The sequence below is a fragment of the Heloderma suspectum genome, chromosome 1 (genome assembly GCF_057233095.1).
Source record: "Heloderma suspectum isolate Gila_16-S chromosome 1, 16-S_ref, whole genome shotgun sequence".
Classification (NCBI taxonomy): domain Eukaryota; kingdom Metazoa; phylum Chordata; class Lepidosauria; order Squamata; family Helodermatidae; genus Heloderma; species Heloderma suspectum.
The window spans coordinates 286834978-286862760 of record NC_139458.1 but is presented as its reverse complement, the minus strand read 5'-3'; the positions used below and the strand labels follow the sequence as shown (position 1 = coordinate 286862760).

At 43.3% G+C, this 27783-nt stretch overlaps 1 protein-coding gene and 1 long non-coding RNA gene across 3 annotated transcripts; both read left to right on the top strand.

The window, feature by feature from the left end:
- The first annotated feature begins 141 nt into the window (after window positions 1-141).
- On the top strand, window positions 142-6257 carry LOC146359188 (uncharacterized). Its single transcript, XR_014786588.1, has 4 exons — window positions 142-511; window positions 1883-2330; window positions 5365-5492; window positions 6077-6257. It is a non-coding gene; the product is annotated as an uncharacterized LOC146359188 (long non-coding RNA).
- Window positions 6258-11334: 5077 nt separating this feature from the next.
- LOC146359187 (glutathione S-transferase A4-like) lies at window positions 11335-25847 on the top strand. Of its 2 annotated transcripts, XM_084826811.1 has the most exons (8): window positions 11335-11403; window positions 11533-11653; window positions 16458-16564; window positions 16848-16899; window positions 19956-20088; window positions 22434-22575; window positions 25050-25181; window positions 25519-25847. In XM_084826811.1, exons 3-8 carry the CDS (start codon window positions 16478-16480, stop codon window positions 25642-25644), a joined length of 672 nt encoding a protein of 223 aa, XP_084682937.1. In that variant the 5' UTR covers window positions 11335-11403; window positions 11533-11653; window positions 16458-16477; the 3' UTR covers window positions 25645-25847. The 2 variants fall into 2 exon arrangements, with proteins under 2 accessions (XP_084682937.1, XP_084682936.1); XM_084826810.1 differs by lacking the exon at window positions 11533-11653.
- Window positions 25848-27783: the final 1936 nt, after the last annotated feature.

Here is a 27783-nt window from a genome sequence, read left to right as displayed (position 1 = left end):
GTAGTATTGTAAGAGCTGCTCATGCCTGGAATGAGCGGACAGTAACCCTAAGATAAGGTAGCCAGGCAAACCACTGGCAACCAATCAAAAGTAACACGCTGGCTGAGGAATGCAAGCTAAGTGATAAAACTGTAGCGCGGGGGTTGCCCAGGGTCGACTCTGCTTTTGAGCGTGAGCTCCTTTGTCAAACTGTTTGCAAACAATAAAATCGAGTTGGACCCAGCCTGAAGTTGACTCTCCTCTTTGGGGCAGATTGGACTAGCCTCCAGGGGGCGAAACTAGCATTTTGTGCAACAATCTGGCGAGTCAGCAGGAGTCCCTTGGACCACCCTGGGGTCAAACGACAGAACCGGCGAAGGTGCCTGTGGGGTGCGCCGGACTGCCTTTGAGGTCTGCCACGGCACAAGAGAATGGGGGTCGGGACACCCAGGAGGTTAAAGGCGTGGACTCCATTGATTGAGTCAACCAGGCTGAACGGGTCCGAAGAGGCGGCACCAGGGTGCTGGGCAGAGTAAGTATTTGATTTCCCTTGTGTCTTTCTGTTTGAGTTGCCTTTGGAGCCTCTGAGGTTTGTCAGGCTCCGTGTATGGTTTTGAATAGAGGTAGGCACAATGGGGTCGGGTAGCTCCCGTTAAGAAAACTCTGCAACCCCACTGGAATGCATGCTCAAGAACTTTAGGAAGTTCCAAAGAGATTTTAGAATTAAGATGGCCAAGGGTAAATTGACCTTCTTTTGCCAACTGGACTGGCCAGCATTTGGAATTAGTTGGCCAGACATAGGATCCTTTGATGTAAATCTTGTAAATGCTGTATATAAAAATGTGGTGAATAATGGGCAATGGGATCAATTCGCCTATATTGATTGTTGGTTGAATTGGTGCGGAAAGAATCCCCCTTAGTTACAGATGTGTAAATGTGTTACTAGCAAAGGACCGCAGGGGCAAGAGACCCCGGGTGCTGTCTGAATCAAGTAGTGAGATAGATTTGCCTCAGGGAAAGTGAGGTTATCGGCATTTGGATAAGCGCAGACCAAAATCCACTGAAGGCGAGAAAAGGTTGAATATAAAGTTCAATATTGTAAAGTCATGATGGTATGCTCCGAGGTAAAGCCCAAAGCCCCTGTCCTCCCTGATTCAAGCCCCACGGAAGGAGCTTGAAGATTGGGAGACCCTGCCCAAGGTGTCCTGAGCTCCCCCCCCATCTTATTCGGTCTGTTAGGTTGGGAGGAGAGGTTGCTGGGGGAGGGAGGGGACCCTCCAGAGACAGTTTGTCTGCCACCGTATCCAAGTTTGTTAGAAGAAGCAAAAGCAGTTGAAAAAGTTGCAACTTCTGAAGAAAGAGATTTGTCTGAAGTCTTAAAGACTGTGGCAAAATCAAGAAACAAAGACAGAGCAAGTTCTTAAAATATCAGGGTCTGTGTAAGCTTATCTCTGTCAGCCTGCTCAGAGCAGAGCCAAGGGGGAGTTATTTAACCCCCCCTCACCACGGCTGGTTTAGCCTTAGCAAGCAGAGAGGCTGGAAGGTATGTGTGAGGACCTGACAAAAGAGTGAGATTTGTAAAAAAACAAGAAAAGCATCACAGCTGGAAAGCTGAGCAGCACTGCTCTGTTCTTATCTGTGGAGGAATCTAGAAGAGGTGTAAGGTTACACCTTCCCCATTCGAACTGATGAAGAGACAGAGAGCTTTTGTTAAAAACATCCCTTCTTTATGGCCCAAAGCCTTCTTTGTTAGAGGCACTCTGCACATGGGCTAGAACTTTGGACAGTTAAAGACTTGCCTTAAAAAGTACTGTGAGGCTTGTCATAGCCTTAAACTCCCGTTGTTGTAGATTGTGTGTTTGTTTGTGATCAGCTCAGTGTACAGTTTGATTTGTGATTTCAGCACTCAGATAAAAAGCTGCATTTGACTGAAATAACTGGGTATATTTAGTCTTGAGAAGAGAAGACTGAGGGGAGATAGGATAGCGCTCTTCAAGTACTTGGAAGGTCGTCACAGAGAAGAAGGCCAGGATCTCTTCTCGATCATCCCAGAGTGCAACCCGGAATAATGGGCTCAAGTCACAGGAAGCTGGATTCCGGCTGAACATCAGGAGAAACGTCCTAACTGTTAAAGCAATATGACAATGGAACCCACTACCTAGGGAGGTGGTGGGCTCTCCCACACTGGAGGCGTTCAAGACGAGGCTGGACAGCCATCTGTCAGGGATGCTCTGACTTGGATTCCTGCAGTGAGCACGGGGTTAGACTTGATGGCCTTGTAAGCCCCTTCCAACCCTACTATTCTATGATTCTATGATTTCCAAGGCTTTGATTTCATTTACCCTAATGAAGCATACAGATACAAATTACTAGAGATTCACAGACTGCAAAGGAAACAGCCTTCAAAAAGTTCAAAGAGAAACTACGAAAGTTAGTTTCCCTTTAAAAAGGGGGGCAGCAAATTCTCTTAACTTAAGAGGTGAGAGGGAAAGATCCCCCCCACTCTCCTGTGATACCTCTAAGCCCAGCTGTGTTTCTGAAGCCTGAGAAAGTTCCTGCCCCACGTGTTCCAGCTCTTTCTCAAAATCTGAACTGTTCTGACATTCCATTTGCTCAAAGGCAAACCTGACACTCTGCCAAAACTCATGCAGTATGGAGTTGCCGATGCAAAAATGGTGGCTTGGAACTCTTTGCATGTATGAGAATGCCCTTCCCTTGATTTTGATGGGCCCTGACCATGCAGTTAGAGGAGCAGTATAATTGTTAGATCTGCTCCACCATGCCCTACGATACAAAACAAATGTTTTCCAGTCATGGTGTTAGATTTTAATGATATGAAAAAAGTATAAAAGAAGGCGGAAGAAAGTAGCAGACAAAAAGGCTTAAAGAAGAAAGACAGCTTATCCCAAATGTGTGTCGTTGAAATTAGTAAGAAGGTCTAAGCAAGTGAGTTTCTGTCGAAGCAATGGCAAACAGCCCAACTTGCAGAGAAGACAAAGAGTTAAAGCTGGTGCATGGCACAGAGAGTTTGAAATATGACCTGCAGAACAGGCAAGCCAAAAGATAAGTGTGCCTGTTACAAGAGGGGGGCTATAGCAGCCATAAAAAGGGGCAAAGCCCCCGTATGAAGCTTTGACAAAAATATTACCCACTAGAAGTGGACAATTAAAATTTAAAAAGGCTTTTCTTAAATTGAAGCAAGCTTTAATATCACCACCTGCTTTAGCCGTATCAGACCCCAGATCATGAAATTTTTAGATGCTTTGATAAAGCCAAAGGAAGTAGCTATGGTGCACATGAAAAGAGTGCCATTCCTGAAAAAAGGAAAAGGCAATGCTGGCAGCCACCATGGGCGGAAATATAAACCGTGGCTTGAGAGCACAAAAGCGACCAGAGGTGGGGGGCGAAAAAGGGAAGGGCCAACCGGGCCTCAATAAATGTGCATATTGCCGAGAGAAGAGACATTGGAAGAAAGATTGTCCAGAGTTGAAAGAGAAAAGAGACTCACCCTGAAGGCTGCCAAACGCGGGCAGGGTTCTCCGGGGCTGGGGGGGAGTCTAGCTGAAAGGCCACCACCCTACGAACAAACGCTCTGGAGAATCCCAAGGTAAAAGTAAGGGTTGGTGGCAAGGACTGTGAGGCCCTAGTAGATACTGGAGCCACATTTTCTATGATCCCTGTGAAGCCCTCCCCCGGCGAGAGAAAGTGGAAAGCATGTAACTGTAAAAGGAATTAAAGAGAAAAAAACTAAATTGCCCGTGTGTAAGCCCCTCCTCACGAAGACTGGAAATAACATACTGGAACATGCCTTTGTAGTTTCATCTGCATGCCCGGTTGCCCTCTTGGGGCGGGACTTGTTAATAAAACTGCAAGCTAAAATCTTCTTTAAAAAGGGAGAGCCCTGTGTGCGTGAGGCAGTATCCTCTGAAGAAAGCCACCTGTGCAGGCTTGAAGCCGCTCATTGAGAAGTACAAAAATTATGGTTAGCTAATAAAGGGATCATCCCCCTTTAACACCCCAACCTGAGAGCAGTGGTTAACTGCCCTTTGTGCCTCAAAAATGATTCAAAAATGTTTGAGCCCCCAGCTCAAATGAAAAGTCATCCATGGGCTTACTATCCTTTTCAGAGATTTCAAATTGACTTTTCAGAGTTGCCCCAGACTCATGGCTATGGGTACCTGCTAGTAATGATAAAACCAATTGACTGCACCGCACAGACAGTAGCCAAGATCCTGTTAAAAAGTAATCCCTAGGCTCTTGTTACCTAAAGAGAGTGAATCAAATCAGGGGCCCCATTTCATTGGACGAGTGATGCAAGTAGTGGCCCAGGCATAACAAACTAACTAGAAGCTACACCCCCCTTGGAAACCTCAATCCACAAGTCAAGTTGAGAAGATGAACCGCACCTTAAAGACAATGCTCACTAGAATTTGTTTAAAAATTAAGTTGAAAGGCCACAGGCCTTGCCAATCACCTTGACTCGAGTACGGTGCACCCCCAAGGGAAGGATTAAATTAACACCCTTTAAATGTTATATAAGCGCCCACCTTGGATATTACCTATGGCTGACAGCTTAAATGTAAATTTAGAAGTAAGAGTTTTAAGATTCAAGATTATGTTACTGCCTTGCAGTCTGTTTTGTTTTCACAGGTTTGTGAAACCTCACCAATCCTGGACTTTAGACGCTCCAGTGTATAATCTCAATCCTGGTGATTGGGTGCTAATCCAGTCCTAGAAAAATGAACTACCTACCGAGAAGCGGAAGGGTCCGCTTCAGATCCTACTAACCACTCCCATTGCTATAAAAGTTGCTAAAGGGAAGAAGTGGATTCATCACACAATAAAGGCATCACCTGCACCAGAGAGGGTCACACCGGAAGCTGACCCACCTGAAGGCAGCCGTTGGAATAATGAACCCCTGGAGGGACTCAAGTATTTGTTCATGAGAGAGCTTTCTCCTAACTCTTACTCATGCGCATTATTCTCTCCTTCTTAAGTTTAGTTGCCTCAACACTCCCCACTCAAGTAAAACAACAACAAAGAACAGTTTAAGAGGCATGTTGAGCTTATGTTTAAGCAGAATAGAGATAATTTTGCTGTATATTACAAACACCCATCAACTGTCAGAAAATTTACTTTGTTGCCTGCCTTAATTAGAAAAACTCGGGTAGCTCTACAGAAAGAGGGCACTCTCGTTTCAAGGGTTCCTGATGAATGGAACAAAATTGAGTTCCAAAAGTTCAAAAAAAATGTGTTTTTGTTGTCAACATTCTAGTAGCTAGAACAAAGGTGTCCTAGGCCTCACTTGCTGTTTAGAGAAAACCGTCAATGCCACAGCGATAATAGTTTGCGCCTTTAAGTGCGTAGTCCACCGCTGGACCAAAGAGAGTATAAATTTGAGAAAAGCCTTTTGAGGGGGGAATTGTAGTAAAAATGTAACCTAAAAGCCATTGTATGTGTCTTAAGCAGCACGTAGTATTGTAAGAGCTGCTCATTCCTGGAATGAGCGGACAGTAGGGATGGGGGAGAATTTCTCCCCGAAACTTCAGGGGGCTGAGTGCCAACACATTCAGTCCTCCGAAGGTTGTTCGGGGAGAAATTTTCCCCCATCCCAACGCTATTTGCGTTGCCCTTATTTTCGCCGTAGTCTACGTAAATCTTTATGTAGTCTACAGGGACCAAATAAGGAACGCGAATGGCGGCTCCCTATGGGGGCCGCCATTTGCATACACGCTTTTTTTTTTTTTTTCAAAGTCACCCGTGATAGGCTACGTGACGATTAATGTAGCCTATCATGGCTGACTTTGCAGATCTAGCCGTGATAGGCTACGTTAATCGTTACGTAGCCTATTACAGGGGCGTTTTTTTTTTCTTTTTCTTTTGAAGTTCGCGGCCGGGGAATTCAGGCTTCTCCCCGGCCTGAATTTCAGCCGGGCGAGGCGGGAAGCCTCCCCCCCGGCCTGAATTTCGGCCAGGCGAGGCGGGAAGCCTCCCGCCCCCAGCCTGAACTTCGGGGGGAGCAGCGAAGCACCTCCCCCCCACCGCGAAGCAAGCTGCGAGACCAGGTAAGTGACTTTCGTACATCCCTAGTGGACAGTAACCCTAAGATAAGGTAGACAGGCAAACTGCTGGCAACCAATCAAAAGTAACACGCTGGCTGAGGAATGCAAGCTAAGTGATAAAACTGTAGCGCGGGGGTTGCCCAGGGTCAACTCTGCTTTTGAGTGTGAGCTCCTTTGTCGAACTGTTTGCGAACAATAAAATCGAGTTGGACCCAGCCTGAAGTTGACTCTCCTCTTTGGGGCAAATTGGACTAGCCTCCAGGGGGCAAAACTAGCATTTTGTGCAACACCAGCACTTTGAATTTGGTCTGGAAATGGACTGGCAGCCAGTGCAGATCCTAAAGCACTGGCTTAATATGGTCATATTGGCCAGTCCCCATTAACAATCTCACTGCCCAGTTTTAGACCAGGGCCAGATCTACAGCTCATGTCATATCAATACGCTCCCACCATGGTGATGCCATAGCCCTCCTGCGCAGTTATACCTTGCAGTACACACAGTGACATCTGTTGCAGTGTTTTGGATAATATGGAATAAAAAGTGGGAAACAACACTAGAAAAGTGGTAAACGGAATGCCTAATTTGCCCCAACAGTTATCAGTGCACTTCAGTAACCATAAAAAGCACTACTGTAGATTTATTTATTCAAAGCATTTATATCCCACTCTTCAGTCAAAAGACTCCCAGAGTGGCTTACAAAAATCAGCAATCAGATAGTCCCTGCCCTCAGGCTCACAATCTAAACAGACAGGAGACACAAGGAAAGGGACTGGGAGGGAGGGGAAAGAGCGTGATGGTGGTGCTTAATTCAGTTGACCAGATGGTTGAACTCAGGTTTGCACTGCATGAATCGTCCTTGCAGACTGGCCTGTTCTTTTCTGTTCATTTTAGCATGTGGGAGTTAACTTTGGCTGCAGCAGTCCATAGACGTTAAAGTTTAAAATCTTAACCTGGGTTATCGGGTAATCCAAAGGATTCCTGTTATGGACTCATGGAGGTCACCATGCTTTGCACAGTCTTCAGAAGCCTGAATGCAGACCTGTTGCACAAGGAACGCTTTCAGATGATGCAGCCCCATATAGACCTCACTTAGTACACCTCCAAATGATATCCAGGAAACAGGAAGACCGATATGGCTTAGGACACAGGTGTCTGAAGGACATCTGTTCCCATAACAACTTGCCTATGAACTGAGGTCATCTTTAGAGGCTGTCTTCCAGGTGCAGCTGGTGACCTAGGAGAGAAAGAGAGAGCTAGGGAGCTGCATCATAATTCTATATTCCAGCAGCGCTTATAAATCCAGTTTGACAATGTAGAGAGCAATAATTAGGGACCCTTACTCTTCCCTGAGGACAACTAAACTTTGAGTTTCTCCATAGCAACTTTCCATTATTGTTCTGCTTACACTTAGAGGACTAGTCTATCTTTTCTCTTTTGTTACTGCAAAACATGAACTGCTTTTCAGATTATGCCAACCTTAACAGAGACCAGCATCCCTTTTGCATTGTTTCCTGTTGCTGCCTTCCCAAATCCAGCCACCTCCCTCTCAGTCTGTCATCAAGCTACTGCTTTCAGAGTCCTACTTTCAGTCTAATTTAGATTGAAAGCATCTCACAGTGCGGTTTCTTCCCCCTTTTAATTTCTCCTCTCAGTTGCCACGCACAATAAAAGGTGCAATAGAAGTCAAGAGATAAAATAATCAGGAGGAGGAAGTCCCAACGGCCTCCTTGGTGAGAAACCAAGCTCAATCTAGCCCAGCTGAAGTTTCCAGACTGTTTTCAAAGGCATCCCTATATATAACACATTGCAGTAATCCAAACGGGAGGTTACTAGGGTGTGGATAACTGCAGCCAGGCTAACTCTGTCCAGATGGGATTTGTTGTTGTTGTTGTTCAGTCGTTCAGTCGTGTCTGACCCTTCGTGACCCCATGGACCATAGCACGCCAGGCCTTCCTGTCCTGCGCTCTCTCCCAGAGTGTGCTCAAGTCCATATTCATTGCATCGGTGATGCTATCTAGCCATCTCATCCTCTGCTGTCCCCTTCTCCTTTTGCCTTCAGTCTTTCCCAGCATCAGGGTCTTTTCCAGAGAGTTTTCTCTTCGCATTAGGTGGCCAAAATATTTGAGCTTCAGCTTCAGTATCTGTCCTTCCAATGAGCACTCAGGGTTGATTGCCTTTAGGATTTACTGATTTGACCTCCGTGCAGTCCAGGGGACTCGTAAGAGTCTTCTCCAGCACCACAGTTCGAAAGCATTGATTCTTCGGCGCTCAGCCTTCCTTATAGTCCAGCTCTCACAGCCATACATTACTACTGGGAAAACCATAGCTGTGATTATACAAACCTTTGTCGGCAAGGTGATGTCTCTGCTTCTTACTATGCTGTCTAGGTTTGCCATACCTTTCCTCCCAAGGAGCAAGCGTCTTTTAATTTCATGGCTACAGTCACCGTCTGCGGTGATCTTGGAGCCTAAGAAAATAAAATCTGTCACTGCTTCCATTTCTTCCCCTTCTATATGCCAGGAAGTGATGGGGCCAGATGCCATGATCTTCGTTTTTTTAATGTTGAGTTTCAAACCAGCTTTTGCACTCTCAACAAGAGGCTCTTTAGACCCTCTTCGCTTTCTGCCTTTAGGGTGGTATCGTTTGTGTATCTGAGGTTGTTGATAATTTTCCTGGCAATCTTAATTCCGACCTGTGATTCATCCAACCCGGCGTTTCTCAAGATGTACTCTGCATATAAATTAAATAAGCAGGGTGACAATATACAGCCTTGTTGTACTCCTTTCCTAATTTTGAACCAATTGGTTGTTCCATGTCCGGTTCTTACTGTTGCTTCTTGACCCTCGTACAGGTTTCTCAGGAGACAGGTAAGGTGGTCTGGTATGCCCATCTCTTTCAGAATTTGCCACAGTTTGTTGTGATCCACACAATCCAAGGCTTTAGTGTTGTCAATGAAGCAGAAATAGATGTTTTTTCTGGAATTCTCTTGCTTTCTCCATGATCCAGCGAATGTTGGTGATTTGATCTCTAGTTCCTCTGCCTCTTCAAAACCCAGCTTGTACTTCCAGTAGTTCTCGGTTCACATACTGAAATTTCATGTGAAATGAGCACAATTGTACGGTAGTTTGAACACTCTTTGGCATTGTCCTTCTTTGGAATTGGAATGTAAACTGACCTTTTCCAGTCTTGTGGCCATTGCTGAGTGTTCCAAATTTGTTGTCATATTGAGTGCAGCACTTTAACAGCATCATCTTTTAGGATTTTAAATAGCTCAGCTGGAAAACTGTTATCTCCACCAGCTTTGTTGTTAGTAATGCTTCCTAAGGCCCACTTGACTTCACCCTCTAGGATGTCCGGCTCAAGTTCAGTGACTGCACTATCATGGCTATCAGGGACATTCAGATCTTTCCTGTATAGTTCTTCTGTGTATTATTTCCACCTCTTCTTAATCTCATCTGCTTCTGTTAGGTCCCTGCCTTCTTTGTCCTTGATCATGCCTGTCTTTACATAAAATGTTCCCTTGAGATCTCCGATTTTCTTGAAGAGATCTCTAGTCTTTCCCATTCTATTGTTTTCCTCGATTTCTTTGCATTGTTCATTTAAGAAGGCCTTCTTGCCTCTCCTTGCTATTCTCTGGAACTCTGCATTCAGTTGGATATATCTTCCCCTTTCTCCCTTGCTTTTCGCTTCCCTTCTTTCCTCAGCTACTTGTAAAGCCTCCTCAGACAGCCACTTTGCTTTCTTGCATTTCTTTTTCTTTGGGATGGATTGAGTTGCTGCCTCCTGAACAATGTTACGGACCTCCGTCCATAGTTCCTCAGGCACTCTGTCTATCAGGTCTAATCCCTGAAATCTATTGCTCACCTCCACTGTATATTCATAAGGGATATGATTTAGGTCATACCTGAATGGTTTAGTGGTTTTCCCTACATTCTTCAATTTAAGCCGGAATTTTGTGATAAGAAGCTCATGATCTGAGCCAGAGCCAGAGCCAGCTCCAGGTCTTGTTTTTACTGACTGTATAGAGCTTCTCCATCTTTGGCTGCAAAGTACATAATCAATCTGTTTTCGATACTGACCATCTGGTGATGTCCATGTGTAGAGTCGTCTCTTGTGCTGTTGGAAAAGAGTGTTTGCTATGATCAGCATGTTCTCTTGGCAAAACTCTGTTAGCCTTTGTCCTCCTTCATTTTGTGCACCAAGGCCATGCTTGCCTGTTATCCTGGTGATTTCTTGACTTCCTACTTTAGCATTCCAATCCCCTATGATGAAGAAGACATCTTTTTTGTGTGTTAGTTCTAGAAGGTGTTGTAGGTCTTCATAGAACCAATCAACCTCAGCTTCTTCGGCATCAGCGGTTGGGGCATAGACTTGAATTACTGTGATGTTGAATGGTTTGCCTTGGATTCGGACTGAGATCATTCTGTCGTTTTTGAGATTGTACCCGAGTACTGCTTTTCCCACCCTTTTGTTGACTATGAGTGCTACTCCATTTCTTCTAAGGGATTCTTGCCCACAGTAGTAGATATAATGGTCACCTGAATTAAATTCGCCCATGCTTGTCCATTTTAGTTCACTGATTCCCAAGATGTCGATGTTCAATCTTGCCATCTCTATTGGAGGTTTGACCACCTCCAGCTTACCTTGATTCATTGATCTGACATTCCAGGTTCCTAAACAATATTGTTCTTTACAGCATCGGATTTTCTTTTCACCACCAGACACATCCACAGCTGAGTGTCCTTTTGGCTTTGGCCCAGCCGCTTCACTATTTCTGGCGCTACTTGGAAATTCCCTCTGCTCTTCCCCAGTAGTATATTGGACACCTTCCGGCCTGAGGGGCTCATCTTCCGGCGTCATCTCTTTTAGCCTTGTGATACGTTCCATGGGTTTTTTTTGGCAGGAATACTGGAGTTGGTTGCCATTTCCTTCTCCAGTGGACCACATTTTGTCAGAACTCTCCACCATGACCTGTCCGTCTTGGGTGGCCCTGCACGGCATAGCTTATGGCTTCACTGAGTTACGCAAGCCCTTTTGCCACAACAAGGCAGTGATCCATGAAGGGGCCACATGGGATAGTTGTTGGTATATCAGCCTAAGCTGTTTTATTAATCCTGTTTTGAGTGTATTTTATGGGGAAACTACATTTAAAAAACAATAAATGCCATATGGGAAAAAACATTTTAAAAAAACCCTTTTGTGACGTTCACTGAAGCAGGCAGATTCCTTTTTTTCTTGGAGGGCGAGACAGTAGGAGGAGACTTCCCCAGAGTAAGTGCAGCTTCCTGCTTTGCAGAACTTTGAAGGGAGACTTTCCTAGTGCTGAAAGAAATCAGCACCTGTGTTTGCAGGAGCCAGGAGGTGAGTAAATATGAAGCTAAGCAACACTTTCAACTTTAAGCTGTTTTAAATTCGCTCCTGAGGGGTTACTGGGTTAAATATTAATAAAACTGTTGGCAGCAACAGAAACATATTTTATTTTGCTTGCAGGTTTACAGTCCTTGTGGTTTGCTTGCAGACTTTGACCGGAGAACAGAGAGATATAATAATTAAATTTTAATCTATTAAATAGTTACATTTATATAATTACATTTTAATCTATTAAAACCAGGTGAGTGGGAATAAGGCATGCAGTTCCTGAGCCAGGGCATAGTGAAAGCACCAAGCGGGGTGGCGGGGAGGAAAGCGGGAGGGCAGAAGTACAGTTCATTAGTAAGCCAGAAGTGGCTTGCTATGTGTTTCGCATGAAGTGGAGTTTAGACTGGCGTTCTTTGCTTTGGACTGCAGCACCAGATCAAAGGACCTTCTCTTCTACTGTGAGAAAGTGGGGTGGGATTTAATCTGGTTTTCTGTATGGTACATAATTTTATTTGCTGTTGTTGGGGTTATCTAATTGAAGAATGTCATGGATGAAAAAATGCTGGTGAGGAATGTATCACAATCCCTTTTGCAGGGGAGTAAGCAAAGACCAACAGTGCAATCCCTTGCGTTTCTAGGCAGGAATAAGTGTCACTGAGTTCAATAGGGCATGCGCCCAGATAAGTAGGCATATGGGTGCAGCCTAAGACTGCGGTCCTTAAGCACACTTTTCTAGCACTATGTACCTTTGAAGTCAATGGGACTTACTTCTGAGTAGACATATATAGGATTGCACTGAATGGTAGTCTAACTTAAGTCTGATTCCTTTCAATGGGTCTACCCTAAGTAGGACTAACACTGTAGGCATACTTTCCTGGAAGTAAGCATGACAGAGCATAATGGGATTGACGCCCAAGTAAGCATGCATGGGATCGTGCTGTAAATATTCAAAAAAGTTGGCTTTTCCATCTAGCTCACAGTGTCAATATTACTCCGCACCTGCCTCATTTTTATTTGCTACAAAACGCCCTAAATTCTGGGCCTGTTTATGTATTCAGTGCCATCTGTTGATTGGCTGTTTGTACAACTCATCAAAAGGGGGGGGGCTTTCTCCCAGTATTATGGTTTAAAAACACTTAAAATGTCTCGCACTATAAAGGAAGAAACAGATGATTTTCTGTGTATTCTAACCACTGTAGTGTGTGTTGAGATGATACAAAAGTGGAACGTGTGCATTTAAAGTGATAGCCTATCAGACAGTACAAGTGATTCGAGGTGGACAACATATCTGAGTGGTCCCTTTTGAGGAGTAACATTTTGCATGAAAATATGAACATTTGCAAGTGACATCTGCCTTTAGCGCACATACCAAATAGCAAAGCGGAGGCTAGGAGCACCATTTAGGGAGAGCAGGTGGGATTGCACCCATATTTCAGACTCTGTGTGAATATTCCTCAGGAGTGCCTAAATAGGTAAAGGGAAATAAAGAAGCTTATTTTGATTGAGAACGCCCTGGAAAGCTACTGTCAGTCAAGATAGACAATACTGGGTTAGGGATGTACCATCATTTTGTTTCAGTTTGCAGATCACTTGATTTACTCAGCTTCCAACCCCCATCACAAATGGAAGCACACGTTCTCCCAAAATATTTGCAAATTCCTGAACTTGTGATTGCATTCAAAACATGCATTTTTAAAGCACTTTGAAACACACACTTTTCAAAAATTATGCATTTTCATGCTTTAGTTAATGGGAGGGAAAATACACACAGTTTTTAAAAATATGCACAGAAATGTGCACTTTTCCTATTCAAACATGCCAGTAAACAGACTGAAAACAAAAGTGAACTGAAATGAGCTTTGAAGTGATTTTCTAAGAATTTAGTTGAACTAAAAAATTGCATGATTTTCCCACCCCTATACCAGATAAGGTAGACAGCCTTTTCTGGCATCAGGCAGCTTCCTGTACTTGGACAGCTTGCTGGTTCTATACATGGACAGTGCAATGCTATACATGTTTATTCATAAGTAAGTTCTACTGGGTTCAATGGGATTTACTCCCAAATAAATGTGTATAGGATTGCAGCCTATGCTTAAAAACATTGAAATGGGTATATTAGGTACACATGTCAAAGGCACAAATCTGCCTTGAGCGCCATTTTTGATGGAAAAGCAGGATATACAATAAATAAATAAATAAATAAATAAGACGACCGTTTGACCTTTGCTAATAATGTCACTACAGTAGTTATTGGGCTGGATCCAGATTTAGTCATACGTAGAGCTGATCCATTTAAATCATTAGGACTCAAGTTAGTCATGAATAACATAAGCCTCATTGATTCCAATGCGGCCACTCTGTATGCCTGGATCCAGCCCATTATGAAATATTAAAAACTAGGCACAAGTGCTCTTTACAAATGCTGCTGCTTTGCAGTTAGTCATGGCTATATCCAAGAGCAGGCTTGAGCCCTTGCTGAGAATCTCATCCTGACTTTTCTTTCCCTGATAAAATACAAAAGAAGGCCCACTGTAACATTCCACTGCCTTCAGCTGCCAATCTCAAATTACTTGTGCATTTTCGATAAAATAATTCAGATTCAAATCATTTAAAAGTTAGGGTATAGAGCCAACCTTTCATGTAAACACTGTATCTCAAAATGGACTTGACTTCTTAGGATTCTACACTAAATGCCAGGTTGATGGCAATTTTTTTCTTCTTGATTGTGTACACATTCACAAAGTAGCTCTTCCAGTAGGTAGTAAATATTCTGCAGTTACCCGCTGCGGTTGTAACGTGGAATCATTTCAATCAATGGGCCCTTACCATGTGATTCAGTGCAATGTAGATTGCACAATATGTACTGCATGTAGTTCGGTATGTAGAAGCGAAGCACAGATGGCATCAGTTTCCTGTTTTGATATTGAGAAGCTACTACTGTTTAACCACAGAAAACGGACTCCAAAAGCAAAGCTGTACTCATAGAGCTCTGCTGCTCATCTTCTCATTTCTGTGTAAGAGTTAGTAGCATGCACTGCATTTATGTCTCATACAAGATCCAAACTGCGCCTGTTTGCCTAATTAAATACCTGCTTTATGTTGCTTTGATACATTGAACACCACTGTTAACAGCACATTGCACATTGCACCCTTTTAAAACTATCACTGGAAGTGTGATGTGGGGATCACCCATCCCCAATCCTGATGCTCCTCTGTTGAAAAGCTTATCTATCTTGCTAGGTAAAAGGAAACGAAGACCTTAAATATATATACATACATACATACATACATACATACATATATATATAATATTTGACAGAACTTCAAGATGTGAATTCAAAGACACAATTTTGTCCTACAGGAGATCTCTTCATTTTGTTTGTCTCTTACAACTACATTCAATATGTGGTGGATTTATCTCCAGTCTTAAAATAAGCACTGCCCAGAACTTCTGGGCTGTGATATGTTTACAGACTGATGAACTCATAGCAGCATCTAATCCCTCCAATTCTGAGGACAATGTAAATCTTGGCATTGGGTTTAGATCAAGTTTTCATCCACCCTTTGGCTACTAATACCTGTGACTGAATCAGTATCTGGTTGCTTAGTTTATAATACTTCCCACACTGCTGCTCTTTTTGCTCTCCAAGCCAGGATCTCACTTTGTATTAGGCATTGCCATTAAGAGCATGATGGCCTGGCTCAAACATAACAGTCTCAGGCAAACAACCATCCTGGTTTCAAATCATGCTTATAGGCAGTCTTTAAACCACAGTTTCCCAGTTCAGACGTCACAGGAAACTATTTTAATAAGGCAGAATACAAGTGGTGAAGCTGGGTGTGTGAGGAGAAGAGGAGAGGGGTGAGGAGGCCCACAACCTCACTCTCAAGGCTTCCCCAACATGTGCCCTCCAGATGTTTTGGATTGCAACCCCCATCAGCCCCAGCCAGTATGGCCAATGGTCAGAGATGCTGGGAGTTGTAGTCAAAACATCTGGAGGGCATCAGATAGGGGAAGGTTACAATAAAAAATAGTTTATCAGCCTGAGATCATCATGTCTGAACTTGGCCTAGGATTATGGTGGCCCAACATTATCCATTATAGAATAGCTGTTAAGGCCTAATCCATAGAATTCTAGCAGGTTCTATATATTTGCTGGCATACCAGGCTTTTTTAATCAGTTATCATTCTGTGGCATGGCTTCTTTCAAACAAACCATAGTTTAGTTTAACCATAGTTTGTTAGATTTGGACAATGCAGCAAACTGTCATTAATAAATCAGATGGAAGCAAAAGCTTCCAACTCCTCATGGCAGTGCCAGAGAAACAAGGAAGGAGGTAAGCGTCCGAGGCCAGGTAGAGGCTAGGCACATGTCTGGACATTTCTTTTACAGAGGACAGTCCTCTGTTTGAAGGTGTCCTCTAACTGAAGGGCTACCCTGTCCAATCCCAGCTAAAAGAACTGTTGCCCATCAACAAGCAGACTGAACAGCCAGGCACACAGGTCACCTGGTCACAGCCTTCTCCACTATGGAGAAATATAGTGTATTTTTATTCAAATTATAATAATTAATTCTAAATTTGCATCTATACATATGCATTAGTATATGCTAATTTTATGCACATAACTGTCTTCTTTTGTCCTCTTTTTGGCGGGCGCATTTCCTCTTTTTTGACAATTCATATATGGCCAGTCTAGCTTATCCTGGTGTTCCTGGGATTGCAGTCTTTCGAAATCTGGCAGTCCTACTCAGGGATGAGCAACTTGTGGCCGTCCAGCTGTTTTAGCCTACAACTCCCATCAGCCCTAGCCAGCATAGCTAACGGTGAGGGATCGTTGTAGGCTAAAACATCTGGAGCACCACTAGTTGCCCATCCCAGAAGGATATTGCAACAAGAAGAACGTGCAGCCTGCTAGCTCTCTTGCTATATTCTCCATTTTTATTTATTGGAGTTTTTCCTCATTCAATCAAACTGTTTAGCAAAATCAATTTAATTTGTTTAATGGTGGTTTATATTACATTATTATTTTTTCTCCACTGCAATATCTTTATCAGGAAACCATCAACTTGGAAATATGTCTGGGAAACCCAAACTTACTTACTTTAAAGGCAGAGGACGAATGGAATCCATACGGTGGTTGTTAGCAGCAGCTGGAGTTGAGGTTTGCTGCTTTTTCTTTTTAATTTGTTTTAGAAATCAAATGGCACCAGATTGGTTATCAAATAAGTGTTCTTGATTACCCTGAGCTTTGAACTGGAGATTTCACAACCCACAGCTCATGTTCTTAACCATGCATCTACACTATTATCCATGCAATAAACCTAGGCAATGAAAGGAACATGCATAACCGCCCAGAGAGCTTTGGCTATTGGGCGGTACAGAAATGTAATAAATAAATAAAATATAGGAATAAAAATAACTTGTCATCTTTTGTTTTTTTCCAGTTTGAAGAAGCATTTTTGGAAACAAGAGAACAGTATTTGAAATTAATAAAAGGTGAACTAGTTTTGATCAGCACTGTATCATATAGCTAAGATCAGTTTTCACATAATTGTAGTTAAACCCTCGTGAGAACAAGTACAAATCCAACTTATAAATAGCTTTTCTACATGTTGCTGTTTGCTTAGATTTAGTAAAACGTGTAAATTATCTACAAGGTTATTCTTGAACAGATTAGTGGGATTTGACTGCTTTTCCAGATGACATATTCCTCACACCTCTCAATTGAGTCAGTTTTTAAAATATATTTAACATGATGTCTTCAGGTTTCTGTGAAGGTATGTGGGCAGCTAAAACGATTGCTGCATGCTGCTCCCTTGCATCTGACAGGGCTTATTTTCCGTATTCTGAGCACCTCGGGAATAGGGTGCACGAGAGCTTTTCCAACAGATATTTCATAGAGAGGGATGCACAGAGGTGACGGCCTGGCCCCACACAGTCACTATTTGTACTTCAGTTAGATACACACGACTGAACTCTTAGGCTGGATATAGACAGTTTTTAAGAGAGCTGAAAGTGGTTTGAGGGAAGGTGTCACTCCTCACAGTGTGCATGCACATTTCTTTTGCCTCACTGCTGCCTTTGGTCAAAAAGGTTTTTTGGGTTTTTGACATCATGGAAATCTGCAGAGCATTTTTACTACAGGTTAAAGTGCGATAACTCTGCATGCAGAGCCTCTTTCAAACCCACTATCTGAGAAAAAAGTATAATTTATTACCACCCAAGGGCATACTCACATATGTCACAAAAGACACTTTTTAAAAAAATAAACATTCCACGGCTAAAATGTGAATGTAAAAACTATATCAGAAGGAGTGTACATGTTCAAAAAACATGTAAAACATGTTCAAAACATGTTCAAAAAAATGTAAAACATGTTCAAAACAAAGTAACAAGTAAATTGTACAAACAAGTACAATTTACTTGTTACTTTGTTTTGAACATGTTTTATCCTGCCTTCCTTCAGCCTTCCGCGTCATACAAAAAACATCCATGCATGCGCATAGAGCAAGAAATGCTCAACAGCGCCTCTTGCTAAGAACACTAGCAGCAGCAGTAAAGCAACGGTCGGCTCAGGGGGGCTGCGGCGGGGAGGAGCTGCTGCGTCATCTCCTGACTACCCCAACAATGCCTGGATCACTGCTTTTTGGCCACTGATAATGGTGGGAAAAGAGTGATCAGGCCAGGGTGGGTGGGCTTTAAATATGTCTGTGCATGAGTGTGTGTGTGATTGAGTGGATACATGCATCATGTATAGGAGTGTGTGAATATGTGAATGCGTGTATGTGCGCATGTATGTGCGAGGGTGCGCCTGTGCAGCCCCCGGCACCCTAGCAGACACCACATGTGGCCCTTGGGGCTGAAAAGGTTGTGCACCCCTGCTCTAGACCAGGGGTGTGCAACTTTTGGGACCCATAGGCTTAGTTGGAAATTGGAGAAACTGTCCTGGGCACACCCATAAAATGGCTGCCACAGGTGGGCATGGCGAGTCACAAAGGACAAGTCACCTTCCCAGAGGCATTCCTGAAGATGGCAGCTGCTAGAGGCTCCCACTTCACTCTGAAGGGATCCCAGCTGCCAGTAAGGAAATACTAATATTTTAAATAAGAATTGGGAGGTGTAGGGTGCCTTGGTGGGCACCAAGGATGGTGCCTGGGGCTACACTGCATCCATCTGCACCATGTTGCCTACCCCTGCTCTAGACCAAGGCCACAATCGACAAGCTGTTACTCTAAAGCCACTTTATTTGAGTAAATGGGCTGTGGATTACACCATTATAACACACCTTTCTTGAACAATATTACTTCAATATATTTTGCTTGACATAATTGGTGCATGGCAGATTATAAGATGGCTCCAGGCCCTGTGTTATTCAAACAGCCTGAGCTTGTACAAATTTGTATACATTAAAAGGTGTGGTTGATTCTAAGAATGCTGCTGTAAACCTGATGGGAGGCTGGGGTTATGAGTCATATTTAAAACAATGCCTGACATTTTGCTTAGCAACATTTTCTGATTCTTCTGGGCAGTCCTTCTGACCCCTTCCTACTTGGGACCACAAGAGGTTGCTGATACTAGTGAGAGAAACAGAGAATGAAATGCTAAGCAGTAATGGTAGGGGATGCTCCTGTTTCTGCTGACTTCAGCTTCATGGATTGCTTCAGGAAAATCATTGTTTTATGATCTTAAGAAAAAGCCATCCGGGAGAGGTAGGAAAGGCATTAGAGCTCATTCCATGAATTATATGTTTGGCTCAGATTCTACGAATTAATGGCTTAATTAGTGAATTAATGAATAGTCCCACTCGAACATAATGATAACCCACAATTCCTGGCTTATCCTGGCTTACTGTGAAAGAGCTCCCAGCCTGGTCACTTTTGCTTTGCTTCTCCCTTTGCATGAGCAGGTAAAACTAGCCAGGAAGGGATAGTTATCATGACGTCCAAACAGGGAATCCTGGTTTGTTGGTCCCTAACAAGATAAGATTCATAAGCCAACAACAAACCCTAGTTTTACCCACTTGCATGAAGAGAGGAGCAACACAGGAGCAAATGGGCTGTGTACACCAACATGCTGCTTGTTCACAGTATGCAAGGATAAGCCAGAAATCCTGGCATATCCTTATGTGTGAATGCAGCCATTGGGTGGTTTTGAGCAAATTTCTGGCTGCATCAGCAACAGTTTCCTATTTATTTGAGGGGAATAAAGATTAATAATATAAGCACTGTAAAACAGCGGTGGACATTGAAAACACTACCATAATTCTTCATAAGAAAAGAAGCAACTCAACTCTCCCCTGACTCTTGAAGTGTTTCCAGTCTATTTGTAAGACATGAGGTGCACGGCTTAAAATTCATTTTGAATTTTAATGATAGTAGATTTGCTATTCAGGCTACTTGCCTAGTTGCCTTTTGGCAGAAGGTAAGGCCAGTTGCTAACTTAGAAGTGCTTAACTATGGCTGAATCTGGCCATATTTCCTTTATCTCACAAACTATCATATCATGGCATACGACTGATCAGTAACTTTATGTTTTGCTTCTCTTTCCTAAAGATGGCTACTTGCTGTTTGATCAAGTCCCATTAGTGGAGATGGATGGACTGAAGTTAGTCCAGACCAAGGCCATTCTTAACTACATAGCAGGGAAATATAATCTCCATGGGAAGGACCTGAAAGAAAGAGCACAGTACTGTATCATGATTCTTTTTACTATACTTGAGACCTCTATTAGAAGACTCTGTTATAGTGCTATAGCATTCATTCACACATGCACCCAAATATACCTTGACTATGAAAGAGAAGCAGCTGCCTGTTACAGAGATCCTAGAACATTCTGGCTTCTAGTTTGATGTCAAAAATAGTCCTAAAATCCCTAGTATATGCATGTGAATGTTATTGCTCATCCTATGTCACTCATTAGCATCCTGTTGTTATGTGCTCCTGACTTTTAAGTGGGCAACCTTATCCACTTTTACTGGCAGTAGAATTAACAGGTTTGCCTTCCTTTGGATGAGACAGGCTGGATGCTTGTGATGTCCTTGTAATATTTGTAGTAAATATAAGTAGGGCACATTGGAAGTTATTTGTGCAGTTCCCCCACTGCTAAGGGTGTGCTCTCAGGATCAACTAATTCCACCTAGAAATGTTCAGTTCTGTCTCTTGGCCAAACTATACAGTCACGCTAACTGCATTTTTGCCATTGCCAATATCAGTGTTTACTAGTGCCTGCCTGATTCTCTAGCGTGGGGATCCCCAACCTTTTTGGGCTGGTGTTCACATTCACATCTGAAATTCACATCTGGAATTTTGAGAGAGAGTGTCTCTACATTAAGGGGAAATCCCACAGTCCTACCAAAGCATTTTATTTCCGTTTCTGTGGCGCGATTAGGATGGGCTCCTTTAAACATGACTTGGAATTGAAAATGCCCTTTCTCAGCAGCCTTGTGGAGGCTTTCTATGTTTTCCAATGGAACAGCACCATCTAGTGGCAGAATTATTGCAATACGCTGGCATTACACTCTGCAGACATGGCGGGTTATCTTTATATTCCAGCTTATGTCCACTCTTTCTTAAGGCGGGATAACTGGGAAAAACCTCAGGAGATGTCCTTGAGGTTTACAACATCATGCAAAGGACCCGCAAACTTCTCACAAAATAGCTACCATGGGGTGGGCTTGCCCATTCATAAAATGGCTACCATAGTAGGCAGGGCTGGTCGGAAAATATTTATTTCCCAGATGGCAAACTAGTGAGACTAAAAGAAAAGTAAGTTGCCCATGAACCTAAGTACAAGGCAGAGGTGGGGGCTGAGCTCCAAGACACAATCCCCTCTGCCAAAATGAAATGAAGATGATGCTGGAGGGCAGCCCTTCACTTTGCAACAGGCCTGCGTCCCAGTTTTAAAAAATCATTTTTAATTAAAAAGAATCTTAAGAAATAAAATAAAAATCAGGAGAGGTGAGTGCCAAGAGAGGCATCTGTGGGTATACTGGTAGCCATGGGCACCATGTTGGAGACCCCAGCTCTAGTGTACCAGTGACTACTGATAACTCTCTTGGGCATCTCATGTACAAATTCTACCCTGGTAAAATGAAAGCACAGATACTCCTCTTCAGTGCCAGTTCTGTGCAGTACCATACAAGAGACTACATCTAAGCAGAACTGGAACAGTTTGGTTTTGCTGTATATTCATGAAGAACAGAATTAGATGTGAAGGGGGAAGGAAGAGTCTTAGTCATTTCTGTGGCATAGCAAAGGTGTGTGTGTGTGTGTGTGTGTGTGTGTGTAGAACAGATATTCCTAAACATTTGCTCTGAAGACCAGAGTGAGGGCACAGCTGGCATTCTTGTGCCCACTTTTAGTGCCAGTGCAGGAGCGGCCATCAGGTATTGTTGTAGTAGCAGCTGCCCCAGCCATGAGGCATAGTCATGTTACTCTGGTGAGGATAGAACACCACAGAAGCAATGACATTAATGTCGATTGAACAGATGATAAGAGACTTGTCATTTGCACCAAATACTGAAAAGTTCAATGGATAATAAACCAAAGGGCAATGATAAAAGCTGGTGCTTTAGCAGGGAACAAGATATAAGATTCCTTCAAGATACTGGAAAAGGAATTAGAAAGACCTGGTTCCCTTACGCATTATCTCTGAGCATCTCTACACCAGCCTACACCAGCATCTCCTTTTTTTACGAGGGAACTCGAGCACGGTAATTAGATAGCTCATTATCTCCAATCTTTAAAAAAACGGAATAAAGGTCATTTAGTGTGGGAGATGCCCTGGAGGTTGACAATGTCATCTAAACGGCTCCCAAACCTCCGTTGACTGAGCAATCTCAAAAGCAGGATAAAAGCTCTGTGTGAAGAAGCCCACTGTCTATTATGAGCTGTAGGCCTTCCTCTTGTTGTTTAAGGACTAATTTCAGCTAAGCTTAATTTAATGTATGTTCAAATGTATCCTTTCTCTTTAAGAAAATACATGCATTCTTAATAAGTTTCCATTTAAAAGGTGACGTTTCATCCACACAGAATTGACATTTATGTGGAAGGAACAATGGACCTGATGGGAATGATACTGATGTATCCATTCTCTCCACCTGAGCAAAAGGAAAAGCAGCTTGCTTCAATCATCGAGAAGGCCACAACCAGGTATTTTCCGGTCTTTGAAAAGGTATGTTGCCAATTATACCTTCTATTATCAAGTACACATTACTTTGGACAAATGGCACAGGCCTTAGAATAGATATCTAATCGGGAGGAATGTTTTTATTAGCTCCTTAAGGGTGCAATCCTATGCATGTTTAGACAGAAAAAAGTCCTACAACTCCCAGTGTGCCTCAGTGGGGCACGCTGGGAGTTGTAGGGCTTTTTTCTGTCTAAACCTGCATAGGATTGTCAATGCAGAATGCTGGCTCTGATGTCTGTGTGAATCTGCTCTGGGTTTCAGTTAGAACCAGCCAGAACTCTGAAGGAGCTATCCAAGGTGCTGAGCCCATTTTGGGGCTACCTTGGCTAGCTTCTTTAGAGTTCTGAGTGGTTCTAACTGAAACCCCAAGTGTATTCACAGCCCCACTGACATTGGAGCCACCAGGCTCCCTGGATTGTGCCCTAAAAACACCAGGTGGGTTTTACAGTGTCCTGAAACTCTTCTGACGTATAGAGTGAGACAGGATATTATCTTGCCATGCCTCTGCCTGGGCAGGGCATTCCACTCAACAGTCATCATACCCTCACCCTCCACCGCAAAATTCTCCTGTGGTGGCTTTTCTAACTTTGTTATCAAATTGAAGATGGACTGTTTTTGAACATCATCACTAGATATAAGTGTTGAGTAGCTGGGGATGGAGGCTACATAGATCCAGGGGAAGGTATTAAATCTGTCCTTTCAGGAATTCAGATCTGAGCAGGAAGGGCTTCTAAACATTGACCACAAATCTATGGCCATTCTACTAAACACAACATCATATATCCATCTGCCCCTCCCTTTATACTAATAGTGATTTCAATTCTTCTAGTACCAGTATTTATGTAGCCCAGGTGACACCACCCACACTCATAAGGGCAGTCTCAGCATGCCCAGGAGAACCCCAAGGTTTGCAGAAGTGCACAAAATCTTTAGGGGGAAAATCCTAAGGGGAAGGAGAGATGTCAAAAACAGCACAATGAGGACCAAATGTTTGCAGTGGCCTCAGATGGATGACTGAATGTTGGAGGGAAAATGGAAAGCCAGTGGGAATGGAATGGAGTATCCTGGAGGAGGACACAGCTGACTGACTGGAACACTGAACAGAAGCACTCTACATGGCAACATTTTCTGGCAAGTCCTACTTGTCCATATAAAAAGATGTTGCCAATGTTCCATCACAGGACTGTGTGGCCAAGAAACAGGACTTGGGATGAGGCTATGCAGATGAAGAGATGGGGCTGTGCAGATAGGAGAAGGCTTGGTTGTCACCATCTGCAGTCTCCACCAGTAGCAGGGAACAGATCTATTCCCAAGGGCAATTCTTTACTTTTTCTCACACAAGTCAATCCCTATAAGGAAAACTAAAGAGCTGCAACTGGATAAGGGCAAAACCTATCATATACCACACTGACACTAGGTGGCTTGGCTTGGTCTCATTGACTGGGGACCAGCGAGTCAGATGAGCACGCCACCCCAGAGGGTTTCGCATATCTTGCCCACACGTATCCCACCCATCATGATGACAGGCATTTTGCTAATAGTTTACTTTGAAGGCAGTTTACCAACATTTCTTAGTCACACTAAAATTTGCACTGAAATGCCTCCTCAGAGAAATCATTCCTGATAGCTACACTCTAGGACAGGTATAGGTACCCTTTGGCACCCATGGACACATTTGGAAATTTGAGAAACTGTCCTGGGCACAACCATAAAATGGCTGCTGTGGGTGGGCCTGGCTAGTCACAAAGGACAAGTCACCTTCCCAGAGGCATTCATGGGAAATTGCGACGGCAGCAGCTAGAGGCTCCCACTTCGCTTTGAAGCCATCCCAGCTGCCAGTATGAAAATACAAAAATATTTTAAAATAAAAACTGGGAGGAGCAAGGCACCTCAATGGGCTCCAAGGATGGCGTCTGGGGGGCACATTGGTGCCCACAGGCACCATGTTGCCTACCCCTGTTCTAGGAAGACAGTGTTGGCAGAAGCTCATTGGGCCAGGCTTTGGGTGTTTGGCCTTTCAGCATTTGTAATAAAATCCAGTTGTTAAGTTGCTTGTCCAACTGATCTTTAAATTTCTTTTGTTTAAGTAACACTGACATGACTATCATTCCAGAGACGGGATGTCCAAGGAGACTGACTTCTTCTCTTGCTGCTTTCTATATTTCATTCTCCAGTTTTCAACGTTTGATGTGTATGGATATATTCTCTTCATATAGGGAATGCCCTAGCTGGCCAATATAAACCAATAAACCATTAATAGCACAATCCTATGCATGTTTAGACAGAAAAAAGTCCTACAACTGGGTCTTGTAGGACTTTCTATCTAAACATGCATAGGATTGTACCCTAAGAGAAATGTAGCTAGCAGGTTATGAGAAGAGAAGAATCTGCCCGCTTTCTAAGAATTTAGTCAATATCTATTTTTACCCAGATAAATAGCATTCTTCTTAATTTTTTAGGCTCTGAAACAGCATGGGCAAGAGTTTCTTGTTGGCAATCACTTCAGCTGGGCAGATGTACAACTGCTTGAAGCCATTTTAATGGTAGAGGAGAAAAACAATGATGTGCTTGCACCATTCCCTCAACTACAGGTAATTTGTTAGTGGGCTGCATGGTGCAGACTCCCACTCCCATTATATTTGTGCTGGTTCAGGCTTAGGCATTAAACCACTCAGATTCATAGAATTGGATACAGCTATGGGGAAGTGACAACCACACCCTACAGATAACACAAGATAGCTAATCTTTTACATGACAAAAAAAGTCTCACCTTTTGGTGGCTGGTTTATTTTGGAGCAGTTCCTTTCTAAGCAGTTCTTTAAATTGTATTTTAAAAGATTATTTAAAAGGACTTTAGTCTAGACTCAAGAAACAATTCTGTTTATTATCATTATCCTCCCCTTCCTCCTCCTTATTATTATGCCGTAGGCTTTCAAAGCAACAACGAGCAACCTTCCCACCATTAAGAAGTTCCTGCAACCTGGAAGCCAAAGGAAACCACCTCCTGACGATGCATATGTAGCAACTGTGCTGAAAGTTTTCAAGGCTGATTAAGAATAGTATCAAGGCTGCTTGCCAGAATGCAAATATTGCAAATCAGTAGGCAATGAAATGAAATGAAATGATTCCCTCCCTGGATTAAAATCAACAACAATGTAGAATGTTGAGCAAACATTGCTCTTTTTTTGGCGTTACATTGTTTTAAAGGGCATTAAGTTCTTGCATTAAAATATTCCATATAAAGTAAAACAACAACAACAAAACAAAGTATGTTGCCTTTTCTTTTGCAAAATGGCAAGCTTATTCATTCCTTTATACTTTTTGAACAGGGCGAGGGAACCCGAGTTCTTGGTTCATCTAGCCCAGTGCTGTCAGCTCTAATTGGCGGCAGTGCTTCAAGGACTCGGGCCAAGGTCTTTCCAGCTGTGCTGAGATAATTTAACTGGAGATATCATGGGGTGAAATTCAATGCTGTGCAGACTTCCCCTTGCTTTCTGCAGCCCCTTGCCTGCCCCCCCCAACTGGAGAAACGTAGGGGGGCATGGGAGTGGAAAATCTGTTCTGATGGCAGATAGGCAGTATTGGATTCAACCCATGGGTTGAACATGTGGCCACCTGCATGCATGCAAAGCATGGAGTCCTCTCTGCGCAATGGTGAATGCATGTGGAAAGAACGATTCAAACAAACACCTATTTTAGTTCTAATTGTGCAGCTCCTACCACTTTCCGTAAGGATAAAAATCCCTCCAGTTACATTGGAACTGGAAGCCTCGCCCCAGCTTCAGGAACAGGATATCTTCACCTGCTGTGAAACCAGAGCAAACATAGTCAAACAAGAGCAGTCCATTTTTACAATGTCATCATACAAGCCTTGCTAGGTTCTTCTTTCTTAACTACCTCTATCCTCCAAACTTCTCAGTACATTAATTTAAGTTGCTCGGTGTTTGGTGCTACCAGTTGTGATACAAAGCTGCTTTTGTAGCAGCTTAAGCAAGACAGTTGGGGCTGTTACACACAAGTGGCCGGGGCTGACTGGCACCAGCATCTGGCATCCTTGGGCAGGTGCTGGGACCCCAGCAGGTCCCACAGCTGATGCTTGTCCCGGGAAGCCCTTTTTCCCCCATTCCCAGTATTCTGAGCCGTGCTGAGCAGCTTAGTCTAGCTGCAGTTTTAATTTCCTGCAATGATCCCGACGTAGCGCTGCTCCGTGGGAAATGAAAATGGCTTCTAGATCCCCACTGCTGCTCAGAGCAATGCTATGTCTACTAGTGCCTGCTGCCACAGCCAGGTAAGTCCACAAGGGCCCACTACACAAAATGCTTTTTCCCTGAGCCACATGCATCTCCCACTACATGATTCTTCGAAAGATGCGTGCTTCAGTAGCAAGAGGTGAGGACAATCGCTGGCTATGGCAAACAGACGGCCCGCACCACTTGGGGGTACACCTGCAGCCGTCATCTGCCCACTGATACAAGGAGATTTATGGGTTGATTATGCCAGAAACATTTGCCCTAAATACAGCTGCACGGACTTCTGCTAGACTGAGTTGCATCACACCATATGCGTGAGAACTTGAAACCTGGCTGTGCTATAGGTGAAAAGTCACTCGCACAAAAGGCAAAAGTAGATGTTGTTCTGGAAAAACACCACTCATTGTGGGGATACAGTCCCTAAACTGCAGCATTAGAACCACTGCTCTTCACGTGTAGATACCAATATTCACTTGCATGTTCAGGAGTATAATCCATCTGATTATTTGAAGGCATGTGATCTTCCTTGTTTGTGTATGCTTTTGATCTATTTTTTGTTTTGTTTTTTTGTTTTCTGAAAGGCAAAAGGTTTCCCATTCAACTGTGAAATAGTTATTTTTGAAGACAGCCAACATTATTGCAAAATGTCTTGCATTATGGAGTTAATTGGTAAAAGGGGCAAGGAAAAGGTGTGAGTTTTCTTCAATTCCCATTTCTCCTTTGAACTCTGTGTGCTACAGTAACGCAAAACACCTACCTAGGTACATACTTATTTTCCGACCCCTATTCCCAACACGCAGACAAAAAAAGCTCCACAGAGACCTTGCTCTCTGGAAAACACTTACATTCTCTGCCCAGGAAATAAGTTAAGATACTTGCTCCTACATGCCCGTACGCCCCGCCCACCCCGACACATACACACTTTGAATACCTTGTTGTGTGA